The sequence below is a fragment of the Phasianus colchicus genome, chromosome 7 (assembly GCF_987193195.1).
Source record: "Phasianus colchicus chromosome 7, bPhaCol1.hap1.1, whole genome shotgun sequence".
Taxonomy (NCBI): Eukaryota; Metazoa; Chordata; class Aves; order Galliformes; family Phasianidae; genus Phasianus; species Phasianus colchicus.
In genome coordinates, this window is record NC_143442.1 from 16,028,825 (window position 1) to 16,056,425 (window position 27,601).

A 27,601-nucleotide genomic window follows, 5' to 3' on the forward strand; every position below is an offset into this window, starting at 1 on the left:
GAATTTATTTTCTATTTGCCAGCAAAGGGAATCCAAAATACTTTAAATTCAGAAGAAAAAAATTGAATTTCTATTTACCCTTTTCTTCCCTTCCTGATTTTCTTCTAGCTTTTTTAGTCTTATTCCAGGAAAGCATTTTGATGAACGTAAAATTTTGGAATTTATACATGTGTGTGCTCATCGGATCATTAGAAAAATCTAATACATAAAGAAAGCACAGATCAATAATTTTTTTTCCAATGTCAGTAATGTAACGATTTCTTATAGCACTGTATATTGCACTGAAGATTATTCCTGGATGCTTAGATTCTGCATGGCAGATGTAGGCCCATTACTGTTACAGAAGAACCTCAATGCCTGGTGACTGTGATATAACTTATCTTCAGAATATCCATTGTGGTAGCTGTGCTAATACGTGTGAAAGTATGACTTAGACCACTGCAGCACAGGTCTTCATGGAGGTGACTGGATACTGCCAGTAAACAAATGAAAGGCAAAGCATATCAGAATGAAAAGCACTCTTGGCAGTGATGACCACTTTCTCCACCAACTGATTGCTTTGTTGCATTTGCCAGGCTTGTCCTCTCTGCTAGATCTCAGTGTACTGTCACCAGTCCTTTTGTATGTAATCATAAGCGAATTTCTCATTGCTGTTGGTGAATGTCTTCCAGTGACTCATTGAGGTTGGTTATTGCCCAGCCTGCCTTCTGCTCTCCTCCTCCTCTTTCCTGAGTGGTTTTCTGTTTTGTAGGGCGCAGATGTGCTAAAATTTCTCAGCCATCTAACTACTAATGCAAACATGCATATTTTCTGTGGATGTCAGTGAAAGATGTAATCTGTGCTGTCAGAAGCTGTTACGAGCACTTCCTTGTGTGCTGAACATCCTACTGTACAGGCAACTTCAGCAAAGATCTGGGACACACGCAGTGTCCTGGTCTTGCCTGCTTCAATAGTGAAGATGTGTTAAATTGTTTCTTTTTTAGTATCCTTTGCAATTGTGGAGACAGAGGTTAAATTTACGTTTTTAGCAATGTCTGTATCATCAGCTATAAACAAATTTCCCTGGTAATAGCTCAGACTTAATTTCCCTTCTGGGCCTCCTTTTATGTCTATAAAAATGTCATTATCAGTTTCTGGTATAATTTCCTTTTAATTTTAACGTCTTTACTTGGCTATTCTGTGCACACCTGTAGATCTCTAATTTAACAGAAATGTACACCAGAGTCCCTTTAGCTTCTGGTATGGACAGTGTAAGATTTCTTCAGATAAACTGCAATTTATTCAGTCATAGCAAACAAGATTCAGGCTCTTGGGCTTTGGTCACTTTTAGTACATGATTATATAGAGAGCTTGGGCAGCCGTGAGCCTGTAAAATAAATTGGCCAAGCCCTGCAGCTGTTGTTGTCCCCATAATAGATGCTCCTGCCTTCCCAGCATGTTCATTGCCAGATATGTTCCTCTCTTGCTTTACAGTTTGCTTGCTCATGTTAGGCACAGTGATGTATGCAGATGTGGCAGGTAGTTGTGCAACTAGTCTTTTCATAAGACAACAGGGAACTTGTCATTTCCAAGTCAAGAAGTACCTGATGCTTGGTAAACCTAATATTGGGAGATTTTTTTTTTGTTAATGAAGTCAGTGTTTTGTTTACTTCATCAGTTTCTATTCTGTTGGAATAGATGCACATGTCTGGTTTTCTAGCCTCTTGTCAGAGGGCCTCTTGCTGAGTCTCAGCAGAGGTTGTGCTGGGTCAGACCATCAGACCAAGAGCTCCCCTTAGCATCTTGTCTCTCTGATAGTGGTAAAACCCCAGGGAAATACAGAAGTGGGGCAGGTGCACAACATTGCCTGGGTACTTTCTGAGAACCTCATAGTTCTCAGTGGCTCCAACAATGTCTTGTCTCTTCCTGAAATTGTATATTTGGTGCTTTTGAAAGACATCTATTCCCCGATCAGCTCTGCACATTTCTTGAATTTAAAACTTTTAGTATCCACCGGAGTTCCATACCTCACCAACATGCTGTGTGAAGGACTATATATTTCTGTACGCTTTGAATCTGACTCCAGCTTGTCATTGTTTAATATTACCATCCTTCTTTACTCCTTCAAGGAATTGCAGCATGATTGCTCAGGATCAGTTCTTTTCCATTATACCATAATTACTTCCCTGCTTTGTAATTTTACTCTTATAATCTGCCACTAACCAGTAGCAGGATCACTGGGTGATTATTGACAAACACTGTTCAGAAATCTTTGCAAAAGGTGACATCTGATGTATGGTCATTCAGTTCAAACGTACAGAGACACCTTCAAGGGGGCTGCACACTACATTCATTGTCTCACCTGTGGAACTTGGATTATAAACTGGGATTTGTTGGCTAAGATATCCTGAGTACTTCTATTGGAAGGTTATCCAAATTTAACAGCAATTGTCTTCCACACAGGCTGGATCTCCACAGAAATGTAGTGCAGCATGGCAGTAAAAAAAATAACAGAGGAAGCAGGAATGTGTAATAAGTGTTTAAAATATCAGAAAGATAAATACAAGATAATGTCATAATGTCAGAATTTTTTTTTTTTTCATGGGCAACTTCAAAGAAGTTATCACACCTTTGCTAATCTTTTATTATTCACTGAAATGAGCATTACTTCTTGGATTCAGGGTGATGAAAACTGAAGAATGAGAATGATCAGGAATTAAGTTTTTAAGTGATTAACAGTAATATCTATTACAAGAATTACGCACAGGATTTGTATTGACTTGGTCTTTATGCTACTGAAAAGGAGACCTATCCTATCTTAATTAAATATATCATTTGCTACGTTTTCTTTTCTTCCTCTATCTTTTTTTTTTTTTTTTTTTTTTAAATTATTTCCCTTTGTAGCACATAAATCAGAAACATGCATAGACTGCACAGATAGAGTGCTAGTTGTGCTGGAACCAGCTGCTATAGTGCTTGTGAAGTTTTGGTGGATGCGTAGCCTTACTGACTGCCCTGTGAAAGGCAGATCCACTGCTAAAGGCAGAAGTAAGGACTTTCCTTCAGAGTTCTGTCTTCTTTTGTTCCTCTGTTAAAAGCTCTTTGGTTTCAGTATAAGCAGAACTGGATGAAATGGCTTCAGTCTTTACTTGCTTTATAAAAGCTGTAGGCCATTTTGATTTGAAAAATGGATTGAGAGAGATTTGTTTTGTTCTGCTAACTTCCTATTACACTTTCCAGTCTCTTTCAATTGATGGTTCTATGCCCTGCTTCACTTTAAAATGTATCATTCTGTTTCTATGCGGAAGAAAGCTCTTACATATTCAAGTACTCTGTGGCAGTCTTTAGCAATGCTGTGGTTTAAAATAAAAATTTCCAAGAACCTTATATATCTTCTGGGTTCCCATTGATCACATTGGAACTGCACAAGGTGCAAATGAATGTAGGATCTCACTTGTATTTTTGTGGATTAATATCGTTGTTGTGATCCAGACTGCTTTGAATTCCTCTACTTTGGAGCAAGATTTTGTGGCTGATGTAAATAAATGCAAATAAAAAACCTTATGGATTATGAAGCTGCTGCTTTGGGTTGAATTCTGCTATATTTAGATCTGGAATCAATTTGAAACCATAGGTGTAATCCACAGGTGTAATCATACTCGAATATAAACATTATAAAGAAAATAAAATTATTACACATAACTCTAAGTATTTGTTCCCATTGTTTTTTAAATATACATAACTAGCATGATTAGCATATCAGAGTGAGGGGAAGGAGTGAGTTTCAATGCAGTTTTTTTTTCTTTTTCCTCTCAGGCAGATCAATTGTGAGAACTTTTATTGTGTTAGCCAGTAGCTGTGGCCCCCCCTTTCCAAGAACTCAGATGTCTAGGATGCAGGAGAACACTTAACCAGTAGTATTTTTAACTCTTGTGTGTACTATGTTATAAGAAGAATTAAGCAATCAGTGTGCTATTCTGGCAAATGATCCATAAATATGATTAAAATTCGTAGGAGAATAGGGCTTAGATTAGTCCAGTTCTACATTACAAAAGATATATTAGTGCACGTTGGCATGAACTACTAATATAATTAGAGAGCACCAGTATAAAATGCGTCCATCAATACTGCTTATGTTGGACTTGGTATACAGTATAAGGTACAGATTTAATCTATGTGAAAGCAAGTCATTCTTAACAACTAGTATTTTAAATTACCATGTAATTTATTTGAACAGCTAATGTACAGAGTATGTAGGAAGTATACATAATAGCCTCTGTTATCTAGAGACTTTAGAATATATAGGAGAGTAACAATCAGGATGGCACAGTTTCTTTTCTCTTGTTGACTGCTTTATTGGTGCTTGTTTATTTATGTTCTGTCTGATGCTTCTCATACTTTTATATCCTATGTGCAGATCACAGTTCTCTCTCATCTTTATTGCTTTTAATTTCTCTGCCTCAAGTTCATCCTCCTCTATATGGTGTTTTTTTTTTTCCTTTAGGTGCCCCCATTGTCTTCATTACCTGCTCTTCATTTTATTTTCTTGATTTTTCTAGAATGTTAGTGGTCTTCAATAACCTGGGGGTTGTCCTTTTGCCTCCTGTGGTTCCCTATAGCCCATAGAACTCTGTTCTCTTTTTTCCTGTTAACAATGGTTCATCCATGATTGTGGTGTTGGTTGGTTGGTTTGTTTGTTTGTTTTTTAATGAAGACTGCTATCTCTGATAGTACTTTCTTTGTATTTGGGTCAAAGAAATTGGCATGTCTATGATGTCTATGATCTTGTTTCTGCGCTCTTTCTCTTTTTTCCTTTTTTTCTTTCTTTTTTGAACAATAATTATTCGTTTTTTCCAGCCTAACATTTTTACCATTTGCTGTGCACACAGCTCTACCTATTACCATCTATCTCTCTGGCTTTGACTTGCAACTTTCTTCTCTTTCATTAATAATTCCTTACATTTTGATTTCCATATGGATGACCATCCAGCTCTGTAGCTGCCCTGGTGCTGTTTTTCATCTGAACCTTATTATATGTACTTAATCAGCAACACACTTGAGTAGTAGTAGTCACCTTTAAGTGTAGTGTTCTCAGAATTCCTTTTCTGTGATAACTTTTTTTTTTTTTTAAATTTTCCACATTTTTATTCTCTCACTCCAAGAATGAAAGTGTATAAATTTTTTTTTTAAATCAATCTTGAGTTCTTTTCTGCTCTTATTTCCTCTATTTCTCTGTAACTTCCTCTATTAGCATAGACTTACTTATAGTCTCTGTTTTCTTTGCTCTTCTCATCTATTTTAATTGTTCTTCTCATCCACTTCCAAACCCTTCTGCCAATTCATGGTCATGACTGACTCTCAGTATCTACTTTCTCAGTTCTTAATGCCATCTGCCATGCTGCAGAGATACTGCTGAATATCTCTGGTACAAATCTCTTGATTCTGCTGACTTTCTGACTTAGAGACTTCTATACTTCTAGGATTTTTGTTATATGATGAGTATTGCTTGCAGTTTTCCCTGTTTTGTTTTTTTTTGTTTTGTTTTTTTTTGAACTCTATACTCCCCCCCATTTAAATAATCTATTTCCTCTTGTGTCCATATAAATTTATTAAGATTAACAAACCAGCATCAAAATTCAAGCTTCTTCCTCCTTTTTTTCTGAAACACTGCTCACTTCTGGTTTGTCTCTTGCACTGATATTTATCTTACTAATGTTCAACTTGACTTATACCTGGAAGACTTCCAGGCTAGTTCTCTATTCTCCTCCACTCCATCTGTCACATCTCCAAGCTTGTACGCTGTATTCTTCACAAAATTTTGTTGGTTTTAGGCATCTGTCGTTTTGTTCCTGCTGATTCTCTTTCCAGACTTTTTTTTCTTTTAGGTAAATCTTCTTCTCCCCCTTCTCCTTTTTCTATATGTAGGTGTGTTTTTAGATCACCCAGGAATCCATTATCTGCCTTTGTATCCTCCTTCTCACCTTAATTTTGGATAATGTAGCCATAAACACAATCGTTATGAAGATATTGCTATTGTATTTTTTGTGGTCTACTTCCACTCCAGTTAAATTCAACCTGTCTCAGAAAATCTTTTTGGTCCTCAGTGGTCACCTGAACACAATCATGTCAGACACAATTCCAGAGTTTTCTTTACTGATGCATTCTTCTTCCTCTATGCAGCTCTGAGGTCTGACAGTTCTTGTTTGTCCCTGTAGCCATAATTCACATTGAAGGCCTGCTCGTATCAGTACTATGACTATTATGATCTCATCTTCCTGTCTGACTTTGGAACTTAAAGCTTTGCTGTGCTTGATTAATGGTGTTAATATCATCTTAGCTTATTCCTCTGCCTACATCATTTGCTTTTAAAAGTCTATTTACTCATCTTCTCAAATAAAAACTTCTGGTCTTTCTTTTAAAAATTACATCCTCCTTTCTTTCCCTTTCAGGAGAGGTATTCTATCACAAATTTGAATTTTTTATTTGCTCTTCTGGCAGTACTTATCTATTTTATCTATTTATCTCCCCTTTCTTTGTGTGCTTTCTCCTATAGTACCCCGTCTTCCTCAGAACTCTTCTGTAGTCTGTAAAGTTAAGTACAACCTTTTAATGACTGATAGGTGGGTTAGCTTGTGTGAATCTTGTTACACTTAGCTTGCTGTGTATTCTTGTTTCCATACCTACTGCTTGTCTTTTAAAATACATGACTGTTGGTGTAGTTATAAACTATTTACTGTCACATCATACATCATACATACATTTGCAGTATATATCGTAACAGAGCCCACATATGCTATTTTTCTTTCTCTGCATGTGAACACATTTATATTTAGTAGCAATACTAATTTAAAAAAAAAAAAAAAGTATTTGCAGCTATAAGTGAGGATCCTTATGAGGCAAAATACAGACTGGGATATTGTTATTTGCTAAGTACCTGCAATGCGATGGTGCCAAGAACTGTCTGGTAAAAACTGGTAGTAAATGTGAATGGTCCAAGTACCTGAAGCATACAGCATATTGTTTTAATAGCAAGTATTATCTTTTTAGAGTATAAATACACACACACAAAATCAGTCTTAAATAAAAGAAGGAAGTGTTGTGTTGGCGAGGAATGATATGAAAATCATCTGTTGATTATATTTTTTCATCATTGTGTATGTAATTGTTTTTACTTTACAGCAATATAATGAAATACAAATAATGGTGTGTAATTAAAAAAAACCATTACTTGTGCTGAACCAGTAAAACTTAGTATCAAGTAATTTCTGCTGTTTTCTCCTGAATACTGGAAGTACCTAGATAAAAAGTTTGAAAGGTTAATGTGATACTGGTAATCTAGCAAATACATAAACAAATAGGTAAATGTTATGCCTATTAGAAGGGTTGAAAAAACTTTTGCTTTGGAAAAGTTTCCCTAACACAGCAGGATTTAGTGGCCATATGAGAAAATTGACACTGAAAATTGTGAAGATCTTTTCTAACAGTAAAACTCCTTTCACATGGAAGTACTGACATTTTCTTTCTACTATATGGTAATACTTTTATGGGACAAATTATGTAATTTTAATATAAAAATACTATTAAAGTAATATAAATGGTTTCTAACTTCTAGCTTGTTTTTGGTGTCAAATATCTTAATGAATTTAGAATACCAAGGTCATGGAAGTTGATGATTAAAACTGTATTATATCACGTATGCAATCTGAATGAGGCTAGTTCTTAGATCCCTAGAGGTGAGAACATCAGCTGAACTACTACTGTTCATAATTTGTGCTTACCTCTGGCAGCATATCTCAAATTTCTGAATGAACCTCTTGTCCACTTGTGCTGTCCTAGGCTTTTAAACTATGCAAATCCTTTATTATTTAGTTTACTGTCCTGGTCGTTGTCCCAGTGCATTTTGACAGTCTTTGATATGAAATTATCATCAGATTTCATTATCATGCTTCCTCCTTTTCTGCCTTTCCTTTTTTTCCCCCCTTAATTGCTTCTGCACTGTTTATTGCTTATTTATTTATTTATTTATTTATTTTTAGTTTCCCTAAAAATCCCTTTGTGAATCAACAGCCTGAACCTTCAGATTACATCATATCATCAGTGGCTTGGGGAACATTATTTTTTATCTTCTTTTTATGTAGAGTTATTTCTAAGTGTTTTCTCAAGCATGGCCCCTAATGGCCACCATGACTTACTGATGACTTGAGATGGGTAAAGAGAGAGAGGAAAGATAGCTGAATACCTTTGTCTAATTAATAGATAATTATTTTTTTCTTATACTGTATAAACATTGTATACATTACATTTCATTTAGGGAAAGTGTGCGTTTGCATGCAGCAGGACATTTCTGAATCTGATAAAAAAAACTGTGATTGTCAATCACATCAATTACAGTTGCCTTGATTAAAAAAAAAAAATCACTAATGACAGAAAAATTATGTAAATCAAACTAAATCTCTGGAGACAAAAAACACTAAGTTATCCTTTCTGAATTTTCTTCTGATGTTATTTCCTAAAGAGGTGTAAAGATGTAGTGCTTCTGGAGCAGATTCAGAGATAGGCCAGAAAAATGTCCAGAGGTCTGAAGCACCCCTCTGACAAAGACAGGCTGAGGAAGCTGAGCTTCTTCATTTTGGAGAGGGGGAAGGCTTCAGGGAGATCTTATTTGTAGCCTTAAAAGGAGCTTATAATCACAAGAGAGACAGACTTTTTACATGGTCTGATAGTGATAGGACAAGGGAGAATGGTTTTAAAATAAAAGAGGGAGGGGTGTTGGATTTAAGATTAGAAAATTAGGAAGAAATGTTTAACTCAGAGAGTGGTGAGGTGCTGGAACAGGTTGCCCAGAGAAATTGTGGGTGCCCCATCCCTGGAGGTGTTCAAGGCCAGGCTAGATGGGGCCCTGAGCAGCCTGAGCTGGTGCCTGATTTAGTGGCTGGAAATCCTGCCCATGTCAGGGAGGGTTTGGAACTATTTGTTCATGGAGGGTTTGTATGATCTTTAAGGTGCCATGCAACCCAAGCCATTTTATTATTCTGTGATTCTATGTGGTTCAGACTGAACCGTACATTGGTATTCATATATTTTGGACAAGATAGATTTGTTAGAAAGACTTGTCAGTTGTCTTCAGGAAGCTATTTACTAGTTTTAGTCTTAAAAAAAAAAAAAGCCAACAAAAGGAAGCCCTCTAAGCTTTGACAGGTTTGATCACTAACTAGTATGGTTCAATCTTTCTTCTCTTTTGGAGAAAGATAATAGGTATAGAAGACCCCTCTGAAGAGCCACAAGGATTCCAGTTTAATCCCTGTGCCTGCAACAGAAAATTGTACAATACTCTAAGTTCATTTTTTTCCTGACAATGGATGAGAAGAAGGCCATCTTATTTTTAATGCTTTTTAATTAGATTTGGTTTAGTCAGATTACCTCTCCTACTCATATAGGAATGATATTATTAGTGTAGGAAAACTTACTAGAATGGTTAGAAATGAGTTTGGCCAGTAAGAATGTTCACAGTCAATCAGTCTAATAGTCCATTTAGTTTACTATCCTGTCTCTTCAGATAGTCAGATTATACAGGAAGTCTTGGGGGAAAAAATAGTGCTTCAATCTATATTTAGCATACATTTGTATGTAAAAGATACAGATTCCAAACTTACCACGTTTTTATGGCTATAAATGAATGGAAAAAGTCCTCTCTCCTAGTGTTGCAGTTGCTGTAGAAACAGGTCCTGATAACTTGGTCATGACCTCCTTTCTTCTTTGCTCTTGCTACTTCCACATGAGTAGCTGCTGCAAGAAAACTGCCTTCTGTGATTCTTCTACATGAGCTATTTCTAAGGAAAGAAGTCTGGACACATTTCATCTAGAGACACCTCAATTTTCTGAGGCTGAAAGCAGGACCTTTAAATTAAGAAATGTATCCAACTTAAAACTCAATATATCTTATGGCTGATTATGAATCTAGAAATCAAAATAATTTACTTTTTACCATTTGTTATCTAGGAGCAAATACCTTCTTGCACAATGGGCTACACTTAGCATGTTTAACTTGTAACTACACCTAAATAATTCTGTTATCCTGGCTATATCCTCACCTGGCATCAAGCCAAGAGGGCATCCAGACAAGCTGCAAGTAAATCTGATTTAGGCCTTAGATAAAGTCTTCACATCTGTTCTCATGCTTTTGGAGTTTTTCTTAGTAGTTGTCATAGCCATTGCTATGAAGCAAAAGAAAATTTCAGGTAATGGGACTGCATTAGGATGACAGAAGATATTCAAATAATAACTGCAGAGGAAAATGCCTGAGATTGATTCCTGTGCTCTTCTTATCTCAATAACTTACAAGTATTTTGACAGTGTAGTAAAGAATGCAAAGCACAGGGAATAAAATTACGGTTTCAGAGATGTGAGCCAGCTTCTCTCCCCCTTCACTAGCAGCAAGAAGCACTATATTTTATTTATTCAGAGGTCTTTATGAGACTAGTAATTGATTAAATATTAGCTTAAGAACTTTGCAGATGTGATGTGAAAGGAAAGAAGGAAGGGGAAAAGGTAAGGGAGTCTTAACTAGGCAGAAAATGTTTAAAGGAACCCAATTACTCTAAGGGTCTTGTTCAGGTTTTGTAAGGCTCTCACATTGTTTAGACAATTACTGATGGTTTTACTCCAAGGCATACAAAAGATGGCAAATACAATTGCAATTAAATGCAAATGTTGAAAATAAGTACCAGAATCCAGAAAGAACTTAACAGCTCACCACTTCACCACTGTATCCATTGTTACAACTCACTTTTACTGTCTCCTCCCCACTCCCTCCCCTTCTGTTGCTGCAGCCAAAGAATTCTTTTCTGATGGGTGAGTGAAGGCAGGAAAAATGGGGCATGTAGGTATTAATGCAATAAATAAATGTATTATTTTATCTTGAAATTTTGTCTCCAGTTGCATAGTTATATTGAGAATATATGTAGCGAAGTAACATACTTGCCTTGCAAATGCATTAAGTGGATTTCTTGTTTATTCCAAGAAAGAAGATTCTTTATCACACAATAAGGAAATATTTTAGTGTTTATGCATTCATTTATGCACTGGTGCATAGTGGCTTGATATTGCATAATGTGTATAACCAGCACAGGATATGTCAATGTAGATAAACAAAGGAATTACATGTATTAGTGAGCATTTATTTGTCTCAGACTGCTTTGTTTTAATCTTGTGTGTTTTCTGCTTGTGTTTAGTTGCATTACATTTATAACAGTAGTATGCGCTTATATTTAATGTCTGAAATGATTATCTATGTGTATATATTACAGGAATAGCATTATTGTATTAAAAGTGTCTTCAGTCTCAGGTCAAAAGCAGACCAGTTCTTTGGAGCCAGTGCTTTTTAGTGCAATTTTTAGCAGTGCTGCAGAAAATGGTACTTATCTATTGAGTCACACTAAGCAGTTCTTGACTTCTATAAAAAGAGAGAAAAGAAGAGGGGAAAAAAGACAACGCGAGATGCTCTTATGCATATGACATTCAGCCTCGAGCAAGATACAAATCTGGAATGAAAACTAATTGCTTTCTACTTTTTGCATAGGGTGACCTATGTGGAGAAGAGCTGACCAAAAGAAGTATGTGCTTTGTGTTAACTAGTAGTGATTACTGAAGAAAGCTGCTGCGAAAAGAACCCTAGTACAATTAGAGAGAAACTTCTAAAAATTATTTTTTTAGACCTTACAGAATAGATGTTATTGTATAAAAAGTATGTTTTGATGAGTCTTCCTTGATAAATGGTTAGAAGGGAGAAGGATGATGTAGTATAGCTGGTAGAATAGGAAAAGCAATATTTCATCAGAAAAATAAAATTCACTGTCTTTTCCACTTCAACAGATTGTTAGATATGATTATATGTAATAAAAGCAATTAAATGGTAATATTCAAAACAAGGGTTTTTTTTCTTATCTTATAAAAGAGAAAAGAATTACAGCATCTAAGTTGTAGGCATACACTCTGCATTAAATCAATTTTGTGTGACTGTGTCTGCTCAAGGACAATCTGAAGGACAAGGCTGTACATGACAGTCACCAATGATTTGCCTTCTACAACAGGGAGGCATGCATCTACATATAGCAGGTTTTTTTTTTCTTTTCTTTTTACCTTTTAGGTTAATTGTTTTTGCAAGATATTCTCTGTGTTGGCAGCTCTTGAGTTCAAATAACTCACTTTTCTTTATCTGTGTTAATGTCGCACTTATAAAATGACAAGCTGCTCTTAACCAAAATGATTGTAAAAATAGATATGTCACACTGTGTCTGAAATAATTACAACATAAAGAGATATATAAATAATACAATGCTGAAATCTTCAGACTGGGAAGGCAATCAAGATGTGTATGTGAGGTCTGGATAAACATGTAGAGTCTCACTACAGATCACAGAAAAGCTGAACACACAAGGTTTGTATCACTAGCTTCATGGCAAAATATGTGAACTAAAATTAATACATTAGAATTCCATCTCCAAAAGATATAAATACAGATAATATAAAGTAACAAGAAATATTTTATGTTACAGATTTCTATTGTTTATAGGAATGCAGTATTTAATATAGTATGCAATGTTTAGTATTCTAACAGGCATTCCATAGTACCATATGGCATTTGAGAATTATGTGGGTTGTCTAATCATCAATAAGTGGCTTATTTAGAGGAGCAATTAATACCATGATTATTTTCCTTATGAGTCAGCACATGTGTCACAGACATTTCTACTGCAGAAAAAATAAAATGGCTTCTGCTATGCCATACATTATACAGAAAGAAAAATGGTGAAAATGATTGTTGTTATGTTGCTATTTTTACTATGAGTGTATTAAGAATTTAAGAATGGAAAGGATTTTAAATGAAAGTTTGAAAGTCCCAAAGAATTTTCTAGAATACCAATACTCTTTATGGCTGACTTTTTTTCCTATTTCAAAGAAAAGCAATCATCCAGTTTACTTTAAACTGTGACCAAAAATCAGAGAAGGAAAATAAAGGTAGCCATCTGTGAAGGAAATTTAGATAGGAAGAGGGATAAAAAGAAAGAAAGAAAGAAAGAAAGATTTTCTAGGTTTTGCTTGCCTCAAATATATTAGCACCATATATATATCGGTAGAACTGAGTACCAAAGGAAGGACAGCAAGATGTTTCTTTTGACTATTTAATATTTTTAAATTAGCATGTATATTAATTGTTAAACCATTATCTTATTTACCGCAGCACAGATGATATTCAGTAAATGTTTGTGCAATATTCAGGTTTTAGGCTGTATGCAAGTGTCTTTTAAGACCATACTTTTTTTTAGTAAATAAATATAAGACGTGTGTATTATCACCAAAATTAACCTAGATTAACCTATTTTCTTGTCATCCAGAATATAAGATGTACATCCTAATCTTGAAGTTCTACAGGTGTATGCATCTACCTTAGCACCTAGCATATCTAAAAATATTTCTCATTTTCTTTTGCATGGATACATCTTTGAAAGAAGTTACTTTCCTCTTCTTTTTGCTCAGTCATCTACCTTATAACTGAGATATTGAGTATAGAAAGCTTGTACAGTTTATAACTGCTGCAACTAAAAAACACCCACAAATATCTGCTATAAAATGATATTTTTCTAAGCTTCTTCATTAATTAAAATGATCTTAGGTGTGAACGGGCACTTCATGGTTTTGAAAGCTGTAACAAATGCTTGAAGCTTTTTGTTACTTCTCACCATTATACTTACAAATACTGTCAACAGTTGCGACCTCACTTTATAATCTGTTGATCTAAGCGTTGAAAATCTGTATTCCTAGCACTCACTACAACCTTCAGTCTTCATGACCACATACAAAAAATAGAAATAAAATATATTTGAGACATACTTTTTAAATTTTGTTCAAATATAAGCAACTTTACATACATATTTCAATTTAAAAATGTGCAGTTGCAATGTAAATGATGCAGAGTTATTGCTCTGTTTTCTGCTTTTCTGTACTCACCAATATGTTTAATCCAATATCAAGAAACAAAAACTGTAATGTCTGTATTTATAAGACTTTTTCATTAGAATAGATTTTTCCTCTGAGGTATGTGCAATGGTGAAAGTCATTTCATTGTTCATTTGGAAAATGCAAAAGGTGAAATCCTGAGCTGAGCAGAGTTGCTGAGCCCTGGTCTCTAAGGAGCCTGTGGTTTCTGCATGAATGCCTCAGCTTTTCCTTACCCTTCTAATCCAGATATGTTATTTGTTCTACTTACTTTGTGTGTTTGTAGATATTTTACTGTTTCAGGGAAACTGTTTCCTGCCTATGTTTTAATTAAACCATTCTGTGATAACAGAAAATATTAACAAATATAATTCAAAAGACAAAAAGGTTATGTTGTTTCTAAATATATTTATTTAATTATTTATTGCACTCTGGTTGCAGCTCCAGAGAAATGCAATTTCACGGGCTTCTTTAGTGTTGCTCTTGGATTAGACCAAAAGAAATTTAACCCAATGTACTTGTTTATATGATAGACTTTTCCCAGACAGTTGCCATAGCTGTGCACTGTATTACAAAGTAGTAGTATAATTTGATGTTATGTTTAGAAAAAGTCTAAATGTTGATTTTTACTAATCTGTGGTTTCCTATTATCTCTTTACATTGCATGTACTGTTCATATTCCTAAATTGAATGACTTTGCACTTCTGTAGTGCTTTGCAGTTTTTTAAAATGCTGTATGAATATTCATTATGGCACAGAGCAGATCAGTGAGGAAGGCAGATAAATATTATTGTCGCTATTTTACAGATGAGGAAGCTGAGGCAATGAGATTAAGTGACTTTCCCATCACATCAAGTCAGGGACAGATCCAGGATTAGCACTCGGGTACTTTCTGGATCCCCCTCTCATGCTTTAAACAGTAGACCACAGTGTTTGTTGGACTCAGCAAGCAACTCATTGCAATAATGGACAATGCCAAGGACTCCTACCTGGTCAGTGTCTCCATAAATTTGTTTGCAGACTGCTCCAGTAGTTCAGTATGGCTTAAACACCAAACTAGCAGATCTGTGCATCGTGTCATATTTCTGACCTTCAAACATATTCAAACAGGGGGAACTGAAGAAGCAGCAGAATTCTGACATGGACATGGGAGGATTATGAAAAAGATTTAGTCTTCATGCCCTGCTTTGATCACACTGAAAGCGGTGGGCAAAACTGCAGTGTAGTCATGGCTTTCATACACTTTGACGATATTAGTGTGAAGGCTGGTGGCTGTTTGATACATGAAAGTTACCCAGAGCATGCATTTAATTTCTCGTGACTCTCTTATAGTTCTTGCCTATACTTTCAGTTTCTTATCACAACATTTAATAATATATTAGTTTTCATGACATCCTAATAGAAAGCAGAGCATTACCAATTGAAGTTATGTTTCTAGTTTCTAGTCATCATCTGAAAGTGGAGAGAATCTGCCACAATTATTACTTATATTTCTATATTTCTTCCATCTAAATGAGATTAGTTGTGCTAAATGACTAGTAAGCCCTTCACTTCCTTATTCCTTCCTACAGGAAGGCAGCACAGGAATCACAGAAATTACTTCTGGACAAAGTGCAATATGACTCTTGTGCTGGTAAATGCAAATGCAATGGCTTTCATTCTGCTCCCTGGGAAGTGAGAGTGCACAGTGCAAGGCTTGTTTAATTGGACTTTGCTCAGAGTTTGACAAGTGAATTGGCAACAACACAAAACTCCCAATTAAGCTGTTTTTCCCTGTAATATTAATGGAACAAACCCACTTCTCAGAATGAGGCAAGGCTGAGACTTGCTGTGACATTACAAGAGGAGACAGAGAAGGAAGATATTGCCAGAAGCTGAAAATTGAACACATGGGAAAGGAGAAGTCAAAGTGTATGAGCATATTTTGATAAATATTAATGAATTAGTTTGTATATAGTTTAGTTAGATGATGTGTTAAGCCTTAAACTTCCCTGTAATTTAATATTCTCCCTGTTACAGAAATTCCCCTAAATTTACTTCCATAGTGCCTTTTCAGCAGCAGGAAAATGCTGGTGGCTATGACTTACACTGGAATAGCTCTACTTCTGACATGGCTGTAATACCTGGCCTTTGGCATCCTCTCTATCCATTCACCCATGGTCATTGTGCCAGCCTGACCCACATGCCTAGTTAAGTCTGACTTCTTTAAATAATGGATTAATGTTACCTAATTTGATCAAATTGTTTGTGTGATACACTGTTCTGATGCATCTTAATATATTTTCAGTGAATTCTAAATAATTGAGCAGTTTGAATAGGAAGCCTTTTCTGCACATCAGATTTCAGTTATTTGCTATTATCTACTAGAAAGGTCTAATAAAGACAAATAAAATGCTCATAGTCTCTTTCTTTAGCAGCCTAGATGCTTGGTGCTAAAACATTCCTAGGATTTTTCTATATAAGATAGCTACAGCATGACAGCTATTTTTAAAAAAGAGAGAAGCCTGAAACAAAAAACTTAGATCCAGAATTCATGACATCTAGCTCTAGATGTGAATCTTTTTGCCTAGGGCATCTGCTCTTTAAGGATTTGTTCTTATGTGGTTTAATTTCTTCTTATGTTCTATTGCACTCTATATATAGATGTATATTTAGCGTGTAACTCTGGTATTCAAATCCCTTGCCTCAGACTTTCATTAAGATACCAATTTCATAAATAGAAATCATGCAGTTCTGGTTCTAACGTTCACTTACTAAAACCTTTTCACTGATGAGAAATATGTACTGATATACTAACTGATGGTTTCACAGAATCACAGAATGGGCAGGGTTGGAAGGGACCTCAAGGATAATGAATCTCCAATCCCCCTGCCATAGCAGGGCCACCAACCTCCCCATTTAATACTAGACCAGGCTGCCTAGGGCCCATCCTATCTGGCCTTGAACACCTCTAGGGATGGGGCATCCACAACCTCTCTGGGCAGCCTGTTCCAGCATCTCACCACTCTCATAGTAAAGAAATTCATGTGGAACAAAACAATAAGCCTTCCTGCTTGCCTTTTAATTTTTTTTCTATAGATAACACTTTTTTTCTTCATCATTATTTACAGGAAAACACTCTGGATCATCTTATGAATTATAGGCTTTATTTATTTATTTATTTATTTTTAACTATTGTTGATGTTAGGCTTCTAGCAAAGCCAACTTGTTGTTTTGCACAGCATCCAGTGCCTCGTTGCTGACTTTTTCCCAAAACATTTCTGTACTGAGAGAGTTGTGATACTTTCATATGCCTGAGGTGTCTGAAATGACTACTTTCTTTAGCTCTTTTTAGTTAGAGCACAATGCATGGCATAATATATTTAGAGTGCAGTAGAGAATACATTTAAAATGCATATATGAGCACAGTCAAAATTAGGCATAACATGAGTTCCAGAGGAAGAATAGATTTTTTATTTTATGCTGTTAGTGAATAGTATTTGCCTGCATTGTAACTACAGCTTGATGTAAAAGACTTGCAAAAAACTTTGCAAGTTGTAAGTCTGGCCACTTGTTTTCATAGTATTAATGTTTTCTTTCTCATCGTATTTCCTCTGAATATCACTCTCTGATTTTGCCAAAGTAGAAGGAGTGTTAGTGCTAATAATTTGGGAATTCTCCTTGTAGCTCAGTATATTTCATACTATGTAAACAAAAATACATATACAATCTCTTTCTTCAAGAACACAAGAATAAAGCTACCTCAGCCAGACATTTCTCATTTCTTTCATTGTCCCATTGACTCATATTTTTTGTAGTTCACAGTAACTGCAGTTTACTCATCATCTTGCATGTTTCAGCAGAACAACTTTATGTCAAAATTAGCTGTAATCATACCTCAGTAAAAACTGACACAGAAGGAATAGACTTTAATAATGAAAATGAAGTTCTGAAAAACTTTTGGTTCCTGAGTTGAAAGAGTAAATAAATAAATAGTAAGCATATCCTTGTTTCACAGCAGTCTTCAGTCTTGGTAATAGATTCCTAGTGGGAAGCAGCTTACCTGTCCTTTTTTCTTTTTGCAGAGAAATGATGAAGAAGCTGTTGTGGATAGAGGAGGAACTCGGTCGATCCTCAAAACTCATTTTGAAAAGGAAGATCTAGAAGGTGAGAGATTATTTTTATATGTATTACATTGTCTCTGTCTTCTGAGAGTTCTGAAACTCAATTCTATAACTGTAATTCTGTAAACTTATTGATTGGAGGATTTAAATGTGAATGGAAGAGTAGAATGTTATCAGTTATTTTAAAAAGAGAACTAAGAAGAGAATTTTCTCACTGTAATGTTCAAATACAGACAGTGGTGGAAATTTGTTAGTTTTCACAGTGCTCTATCATCAAGTCCTACAAACAAACATGAATTTAGTAGGTCTTTTTACTCTTACTCTGAAGTTTTCAAAAGCTCAAATGCAAGTAGGACAGATGATTTAGCAGCAGAGGGCTATGGTAAAAAGAATGCCTCCTGTTTTATTATTCTGGTCCATGACACCAGATGGTGGTGGTATGATAGTAGAGGTTGAACCTTCCCACCAGTATTCCTTTACATGTTGTTGCTGTGTGACAGATGGCAGCAGAGGGGCAGTCTGACAAAATGGCATCTGACATGGAAGTGCATATGAAGCAAAGGACTGTAATGGAATTCCTGTACGTGGAAAAAAGTTACACCCATTGACTTTCATTGTTGCTTGCTGAATGTTCATAGACACTGAACAGTGGATGTGAGCACAGTGGGGTCAGTGGGTGGTGCATTTCTGCAATGGTGACAGTGACATGAAAGACAAGCCATGTTCCAGATAGCACGAAGGCTCTTGTTCATGGCTGGCAAAAAATGCATAATGAGTAGTGGTGACTATGTTGAGAAACAGTGTTCTTTACTGAGAATTTGCTCTATCAAATAATGTTACTGTAGTAAGTAGTTACTTGTAGTTTTCTGTGGAAACAAATAGGAGCATTACTTATAGTAGCAACCTATATGTATTTATTGGCTTCTATCCTTACTTTACAAGCCTCTTGTAGTTGACTAGCCACATATCGTGCTGAACAAAACCATTCTGGAGTGTCACAGATCAGACAGATAGATATTTTGCGATTTACAGACTACAGAAATACTGCAGAAATCACATACCTAACAAGCCATCTAAGCACGTAGAAGAAGACAAGTCAGTTTATGATATTGGACTAATAGTTCAGATATCTCTGAACCAGTTATGTTATTCTTGTTACGAGTACTCTTCCACTTCACTACTGAGATGTGTGACCCCCAAGTCATAATTATTAGATGACGGTGAATTTCTATTGTACGTAGAATATCCCACTTTAGAGGCTGGAACTTGTTGATTTTAGTTGTTAGCTTCTGAGGCCCATGAACTAGCTAAAAAGAAATGCTAAGATCTGGGGTGTGTTTTTATATTGCACGTCTAAAGAGTTAACTGCCTCCAAAGAGGTCCAAAGAGAGTTATCTCTGTTATCTCTGTTAGCACATGGACCTTAGCTTTCTAAATAGGTTCCCTTGATTAATTCAGTTGATCCTCATGATTTGTTTTCTTTTTTTTTTTTTCTCTCTGCCTGTATGAATTTTGCATTCTTTGTTGCACAGTGGCCATATTGGTGGTGATGTCGTGTAAACATCAACATGATAGATGGCAATGCCTTATTCCTTACTGCTTCCCATAGCAGAGCCTCAAAATGCAGGCACAGCTCCAGTTCACACTGTTGAACACTGTTGCTCACAGGGCAAGTCTGAGCATGTGCAAAAGTAGAGTTTCCTGCCTCAGATCTCAATTAGAATATTTTCAGGGTGACTCGTAGAGTGTCTCAAGAGACTGCTGGCATATCAGACCTGTAATGACCATGTTGGATTTAGCCCCACAACTCCCTTTGTGCAGTCTTGCTCTTTGTTTTCAGCAGTCTTCAGACACCTGAATGCATCCTTGGCCAGCTTACAACTGTTGTACCTGATGTTCTAAGGGAAACACCTGATAGAAGAACTGGGGTGATCTGTCTTCCATTCTCCTTGTTAATGAAATACAGGGTTATTGGTGGAGGAGTCTACCCCCAAAAAAGTCCTTTTGCTCAAGCATTTTTACTGATGATCTTTTTAAAAACTGACAGTTTTCTGTAGGACATCTTCAAGATTAGTCACACGGGTAGACTTAAGCCATAAGGGCAGTCAGAATTATTCTGATGTATATTTTAGGTTCTACATGTGACTGTGGAACACAAAATCCCATCTTAAAATTTGCACAAGTATGTTATTTAAAAACTGTATTTAATTACTATTTTCACCCACCATCCTGTATGTAGAGTTGCTCCTTTGAAGTATCTAAAATATTCTTTTAAAAATCTGCTTATGTGTTGTTATTGATAGAAACCAAAACATGACAGTGACTTGCAGTTGCATCCCCCATCCCAGGCCTTCCATCGGTTTAAATTGTTTAAAAATTCTGAAATTGGAGAATAAGTCTGGTTTTCTTCAAAAACAAAATCGCACTGTTTCATAATGTTCTCAGAAAACGACTGCTTGATGCAGAATCCTTCTTAATGTGGTTAGCTTTCTCATAATTTTCACGTCCTCTCTGAGATCGGATCCTTGTGTCTTTAAATTCATACTCACTGCATCCAGAAATACCAAGTGACATAAAAAGGTTTGAAGAGACTGTACATTTTAATGATCAGGTTGCTGTTAATAGCATGCCCTCTTGTTTCAGAGCACAGCTAGGCACTTTTCCATTTCAAAATGGTGTATTGTGACTCACAGATGTCACTGTCTTATTCCTACCCAATGTACATTGTAACGTACTTTGCTAAAAATTTACCTTTTTCCTAATTACATAATAGACTTCAGCTATAAAATATGGAATTATACAATCAGATGCTAATTGCTTAGCTTAGTGAAATCATATAATTAGATAATGAATATGTGTTATACAATTAACTCTTTGGAAGATATTTAATTTGTTTAAAACTGTAAGTAGTTAGTTATGGAATATTCTACCAAAGATGAGTTTTGACAGAGTTTATGATTCAACAGCATTGTATCAGAAACTTTTCAAAAACTGCAATTTGATTGAAGAATTAATGAATACTTAAATATGAAATTGAGTTTCATTTTCTTCTACTTAAATTTTAAAATCATAAGTGTTCTGCTATTCTTTAAATTGTGGACTATCAAGTTTAGATGTCAGAAATAAAGTTTTAAATAGGAACTAAAATTTCCAATTGAAATTTCTTGGCCTGACAAATACTTGTATTTGCATATTTTGAGGCAGCCATTGTGCAAATATGTTGGAACTGCATATCATGCTGAAAAAGCATGGAAGTACTGTGGTGAGTAATACTGCCTGATAGAACATTCCTAAGAACTAGAATTTTTTCTTCAGTCTGTCTAGATCAGTGTTTTCTGTCTCTGAGTAGCATGGCAAAAAAACCCCAACAAACAACAACAACAACAAAATAACCAACAACAACAAAAAAACCCAACAAAATAAAACAAGCAAAACAACAACAAAACCCACAACTGGGGACATAGGCAGGAATTGCAGGATTTCCTAAGTGACATGCTATTCATCTCAACGCCAGTAATGATACATGCAGTATATACTTCAAATTGTATCTTTTACCTTCACCACTGCAGTTCTTCAGAAGTAGGTTATGTGTAGAGTTTCAGCATTCAGATTTTCCACATGAAGGATTTTTCCAAGTAACTCATTTTTATTGAGTTGTCAGCTCAAGATCAGTAACTAATACAGAACATGTAATTTGTCTGATTGTCGCTTTAACAAAGGGTTAAAGGAATAACTCCTACAGGCAAAACGAGAAAAGAAGCCTGTTCCCCTTGGTTATCAATGCGTATTTTGCAACTTATCGTTCAGTGTGTATACATTCAAAGATTCTGCTGCAATAAATACACTCTTATTTTTATCAGTAGTGGAATTTTTAAGTGAGAATTAAACACTGATTCTGAATACTAAAGGATTTCCTTGTAGTAAGAAGGACAGGTTCTACACATAGCTGTACTGGGAGCAGGTAAACATGTTCCCATTAACAGATGGGCACATCAAAAAATAGTTGCTCTCAATTTATTCTTTTTTACTGTCTCTACCTGCTATTGATTCAGTGTTTGTTTAGTAGTAACGATCTTCTGACAGAATGAGTGTGTTTTTCTCAAAAATAAATATTTAGATTGATTTGCATTTGTCTGGAGATCTCATGCACTCGGTTCATCTGCTTAGACCTTTGGACAATAAAGATATGCAAAATAATTGGCCCTAAATGCACTCATATTAAGATCTTTGTTTATGCTCCTCATGTCAGCTGAGAGAGAAAATGACTGTTGTCATCCCTAGGTATGGTCAACTGAATCTTTGTGTCAGGACTGCAGAACTGCTGTGGATATATGTGTAATCTGATTTGAAAAGTAGCTGTGACAGGGAGATGTTTGGAGATGAGGTAGTTTGGTGGATGCCAGGAAAGATTCAGGGATGAATTCTGGCTCTATTGAAGCAAATGGCAAAATGGTACTTGATTCAGAAAATACAGCTTAATCTGTTTATACTTTGTGATTTTTATCTGCCTAAGAAGGATGGGAAATATTTGTCTCATGGGAAATCAAGTTTGCCTTCTTTTGAGTCTCTCAGGACACATAAAACATGTTATCCTATATATGAAGCATGTACATGAGAATATGCACCAAGAACACAGAAATCCCAGAGTATTTCATTCTTTTAAACACAGTTATCTTAGTTATTGTTCCTTTTTTTTAAAAAAAAAAAAAATTATTTGTTGTAGTTTGTGGCAGTCAATTAGAAATAGTTTTCATGATTTTTTTATGATGTACAGTTAGGATTTGTACATGAAAAAATCATTGTGATTGAACTCTAATCTTCATATATTATTGAGTGAAAATCAGGGTGGCTCCAAAGCAGATAATGAATTCAGTTTCAGAGACATTTTGTAGAAATAACAGAATAGTGGAAATGTCTGCCACTAACACTATTAACCTGAAAATTAATAGGACCTAGCAGCTCACAGAACTGAGAGGACATTAATCATGCTAACCTGCTAGCCTTGCATCAGCCTTGATCTTGCATAGAAGAAAGTCAGCTACTAATTCTACTTAGCTGAACAGCAACAGTGACCAAGGTGTCCCCTTCCTTTCTCTGCTAGAAAGGTACAGCTATTGCAGTGTTATCCCATCAGATCCCTTGCTCCAAGCTTCCTTGGCTCTGCTTCTCTTGGGTTTCATGTTCATTTTGCTACTCAGTCTGGTCTTCCAGGTGCTCCTTGTGATAACATCATTAGATTTAGAGGAGTAAAAAATAAACTGTGGAGGTAAAAGTTTAGAGAGAGATGTGGGTTGGTCTGTGTCTATAATGCTAACTGTGGTTGTATAGGTGCAGTAGATATTTTGTATTCTATAAGGTCTCTTAAAAAGAGCCATTTTGGCTTTACAAGCACAGAATTCTTTCATTTTATTGCCTAGCAGGTATTACATGTCTAGCTTCTTCCCTTTGTCATTTTCAAGGCATCTCTCGAATCTATTTTGGTCTGCTTCTACCTGTGTCTCTAAATATTCCTTGAGATCACACTTTTTTTTTTTTATTATCTTGAGCTGTGCTTAAACTCTTGCCTTGGCAATTGCCCAGTTTGGTCCCTTTGGATGACTCTCATTTCCCTTTCCAAATGACTCCATGTTCATGGAAAAGGGGATTCACCTTGCAAATTTGTGAATAATGCCACCGGACATTTTGGCAAAATTACTTTGAAAGTTCACATGAAGAATAATTAAATATTGAAAGCAAACAAATTATCACATTATGTCTGAAAGCAAACAAATTATCACATAGTGTCTGAAACCCACAGTCTTTTGTTGATCTTAAACTTTAGCTTTAAGTTTTGAAATTTGACATTACTTTAAACTTCACCAAAAAGAAAACTGTTCAATATTTTTGGAAGTGAATATTTCTAAATATTTTACCCTTTAAAATTTTGGTAAATGAAATTTACCAAACTAATTTTGTAATAAAAGCTGTATATGTTAATGGAAGATAAGTTATCAGGGAAAGGGTAAACTTATCCAGTTCTAAACCTGTTTTTCATAATGTTGTGGGGTCATGTTGGCTACAAGATGACACATAAATCATTTCAATGAAATGTTCCCATGCTGTTAATAGAATCTTTCATTTTCACTGAGCTTCTCACCATTATTAGTGAAAACTGCATAGCATGCACGAAAAAATTGGAGCATTGCAAGATAAAGTTATTTAAAATATTTAGCTCTTAACATCCAGTTATGCTAGTACTGAGTTTGCTGGTTTTTTTTTTTTTTTTTTTTTTTTTGCTTATTAATAATGGAGAAATATAGGTCAACATCTTTCCTCCAACAAGCATCAGTGGAAAGTGTATGTTTGTCTGAAGGGACTCTATTATGTGTTTTCTGCTGAGTTTTTTTTACTACTACTTTTTTTTTTTCTTTTTTTTTTTTTAATTGTCTGGCATGTCTGAGACCTGGTCTTGTCATAGGAGTGTGTATTCGATGTCCCTGGACTCCTCTGGAACAACACAGAGTAATGGGGAATGGACATAAGTGCAGTTAAAAAGATTTTTTCAGTCCAGCTGCAGCCTGGAAAAATGTTCTCTTAAAAGGATAGATTTGTTGGGAAGGCAGTGATCAATCAGTGCTCTTTAAAAAGGTCCTGTAATGACTTCAATGTGATGCTCTTATGTTTCATATTCAATATATCCTTAATGCTTCCTTGAACCAGAATATGGTTCTGTTGTATTTTAACCCAGAGCATTAGTTTTGTGTATGATCTAAAAAAAACCTGTAGAGGCTTTTTGTTGATTCTTTCCAAATCATAGCATTGCAGAAAGATAAAAAAAAAAAAAAAATTCCCTTGAACAAACCTTATCCACAAACAGCTATGTAAACTGTTGGTTTAGGAAGCACAGCTTTTCTCTTTTCTGCTTTTTCTTTAGCTCTGCCTCCTCGCTGCACCACAATAATGAATAATGACTCACTTTTCTCAACTCCTACACAATTCACCATAATCACTTGTTCTCCTGTAAGGAAAAATACTTTAAAACAAAAAGGAAAAAAAAAAACAACAAAAAAAACCCTCCTCTATGTGGATTGCTGCTTTTCTCACTGTTCATTTTTGAGTGCATTTGGCTCTGCTCTAAATGGGAATACATGTAAGATGCTTGAAAGCAGCGAGTGTTTTCTGGAGGAGAGAGAAACCCCATTCTCTTGCTGAGGTCAGCAGTCATTTGTGACTTGAACTGAACCACTGGCAAAATATTCTCTCTCAAGGCATCTTGACATTGCAGTGCATTTTCTTAGTAGGTCACAAAAGCCTGCTTTTGCTCTCTTTCTGGAAATGTGTCAAGAGCCATCTGCCCCTGTCCATTGTGCCCATGAGCCTGTGAGCTGGGTCTTGGCAGGAGCCCAAGTCTGGTTTGAATAGTGTTGAGAAGCAGAGGCAGGTGTCCCATGAGTACTTGGAGCTCGTGGATGTCCTGATCCATGGCAGGGCATCTCCTTTGCATGCAACAGATACCAGCTTGGCTGTTCACTGAAATACACATTTGAGTCCCAAATGCTTGCTGTGACATGGGGACACATGTAGCCTCTCCTGATGGGGAAAAGAAGGGAGGTGAATGTACCTTATATGTGTGTTCTGACTACCAAATTGGTGCGTGTTTTCTGGGTGAAATTATTTGGAAGGAATGTGGGAGGCACTTGGGCAAAAAAATGTTTGCACACTCAGTATCCTGTTAAAAAGATACTGATTTATCTAAATTAAGGGAGGCAGCTAAATTCCTTTCTCTCCATCTCCATTGTCTCTTGCAAAGTTACATCCATTCAGATAATTGTAATGCTATTTCTCATTCCCACTATTTCATGTTATGCCATTGAATGCCATTAATTAAATGGGATATATGTTGTCAAAGTCCTAGAAATCCCACTACGTTTATTTCCTTTCTATTTAGTTCATGAATAAGTTAAGAGCTTAAACAGCCTTCAGTTTTAAAAATTCAGAATTTAGAAATCCAGGTTTTGAAAACCATTTTTACGTCTGTCATTTTCAAAGGCTTTGCAGACAATGTTTGCTTTCCTGAAGTTGCCTTTTTAAATAGTTAATTTGCTACTGGATCTTGAAATAAAATTTATGTGTAATGGAAAATTTCTTCTGTGGAATACAGCAATCCTAAATAACAATTCTACTTAGATTTTATTTTGGAAATGTCTCTGCAAGACATTTTTATATTAATAATACATGTTTCATTTCTGTCTTTTCTAGGGCAATAATAGAGAGGAAGGGCAGATATTTACAGCAAAATAATACCCCCTTTATGTTCAAAAATTTAGAGGAAATCTTGATTTTATGTATGCTTATATGCTCTCTGAACTTAATTATAATTTTAAAATCTTTTGTAACGCAAGTTGGATTTATTAATATAATTCTATAAAACTCAAAAGAACACATTATAATAAGGCTTATTATTTCTTTAATACTTTAGATATTTTGCTTAAGGAGTGTTTTAATGCTTTGAAGGTAAATTTCATGGAGCCAAAGCCTTCTTTCCTATCAAAGCAAAGATTTAAAATTATATTCTAGATTTTATTCCTTAGGTATGTGCAAGTCGATTAAGAACAATCTTTTTTTTCTTTGAGTAAATTTATATATATAGTGGAATGATATATATAGTGCATTTCTGGCACTGCATTAAGGTGACATTGCAGAATAGGTCAATTCAATCTACTGTATTTCTTTAATAAGCTTTCAGATTGTAAATAAACTTTGAATATTAAAGTAATTTCTCAGAAGTTCATTTTTAAAAATTGGTTTGCATCTAAGTCCTAATGCTTAAAACATTTTTTACTTATGTTTAGTTTTCCTATTAGCACATAAGAAATAAATTAACATTTTAGTTCATCTTGTGTTTTTGCACGAAAAAAACCATTCCTTCCATGATAAAATTTGGTTGATGTTAATGTAAGGTTAGCTGAAAAGGCTTAGAAACACAGATAAATCTTATGGCTCACTGATGTCTAAATTAATTTTGATTTTTTTAATTTGAAATATGGAGAGGAATAAATTTGTATAAAATTTATTTATTTTAAAATAAGTATTAGTAGGATAAATCCTTTTTCATCTATTATAGCTGCTTTTTATTCTAGAAAAAAACAATAGGCTAACCTCTTAACTCTCTCCCAAACCACAAATCTGCATGTGTGTACTTGAGTGCATTTCATCCGTATGTATTTCCCTGGACCTGACTATGAGTAGGTATCTGTGCACACATGCACAGAAGTACAGAATAAAAAAATGGTTTTCTTTTCTTAGGCTTTTATCATTGCAGGACAGTGCATAAGAAAATGGCAGAGGAAAACCAAACCAATTGTTGTGGTTTAACCTGGCAGACAACTCAGTACACTTTGCTGAGCTCTTTGCTTACTCCACCCTGCTTCCTCAAGCAGGATGGATGAGAGAACTCAAAAACAAACAAACAAACAAACAACAAACAAACAAAAACAAAAAAAGATAGAAAACAAAAATCTATTCTCTAAGACAGAAAAAGAAAG

The 27,601-nt window shown here is 35.3% G+C and overlaps 1 protein-coding gene across 4 annotated transcripts in view; it reads left to right on the forward strand.

The window, feature by feature from the left end:
• The window catches only part of SLC4A10 (solute carrier family 4 member 10), a 189,254-nt gene that overhangs the window by 73,065 nt on the left and 88,588 nt on the right, over positions 1-27,601 (forward strand). For all 4 annotated transcript variants that reach the window (XM_090143851.1, XM_090143852.1, XM_090143850.1 and 1 more), the window contains one exon: positions 18,039-18,120. In XM_090143851.1, the coding sequence (XP_089999977.1) occupies positions 18,039-18,120 (82 nt within the window). The remainder of the gene's footprint in view (positions 1-18,038; positions 18,121-27,601) is intronic.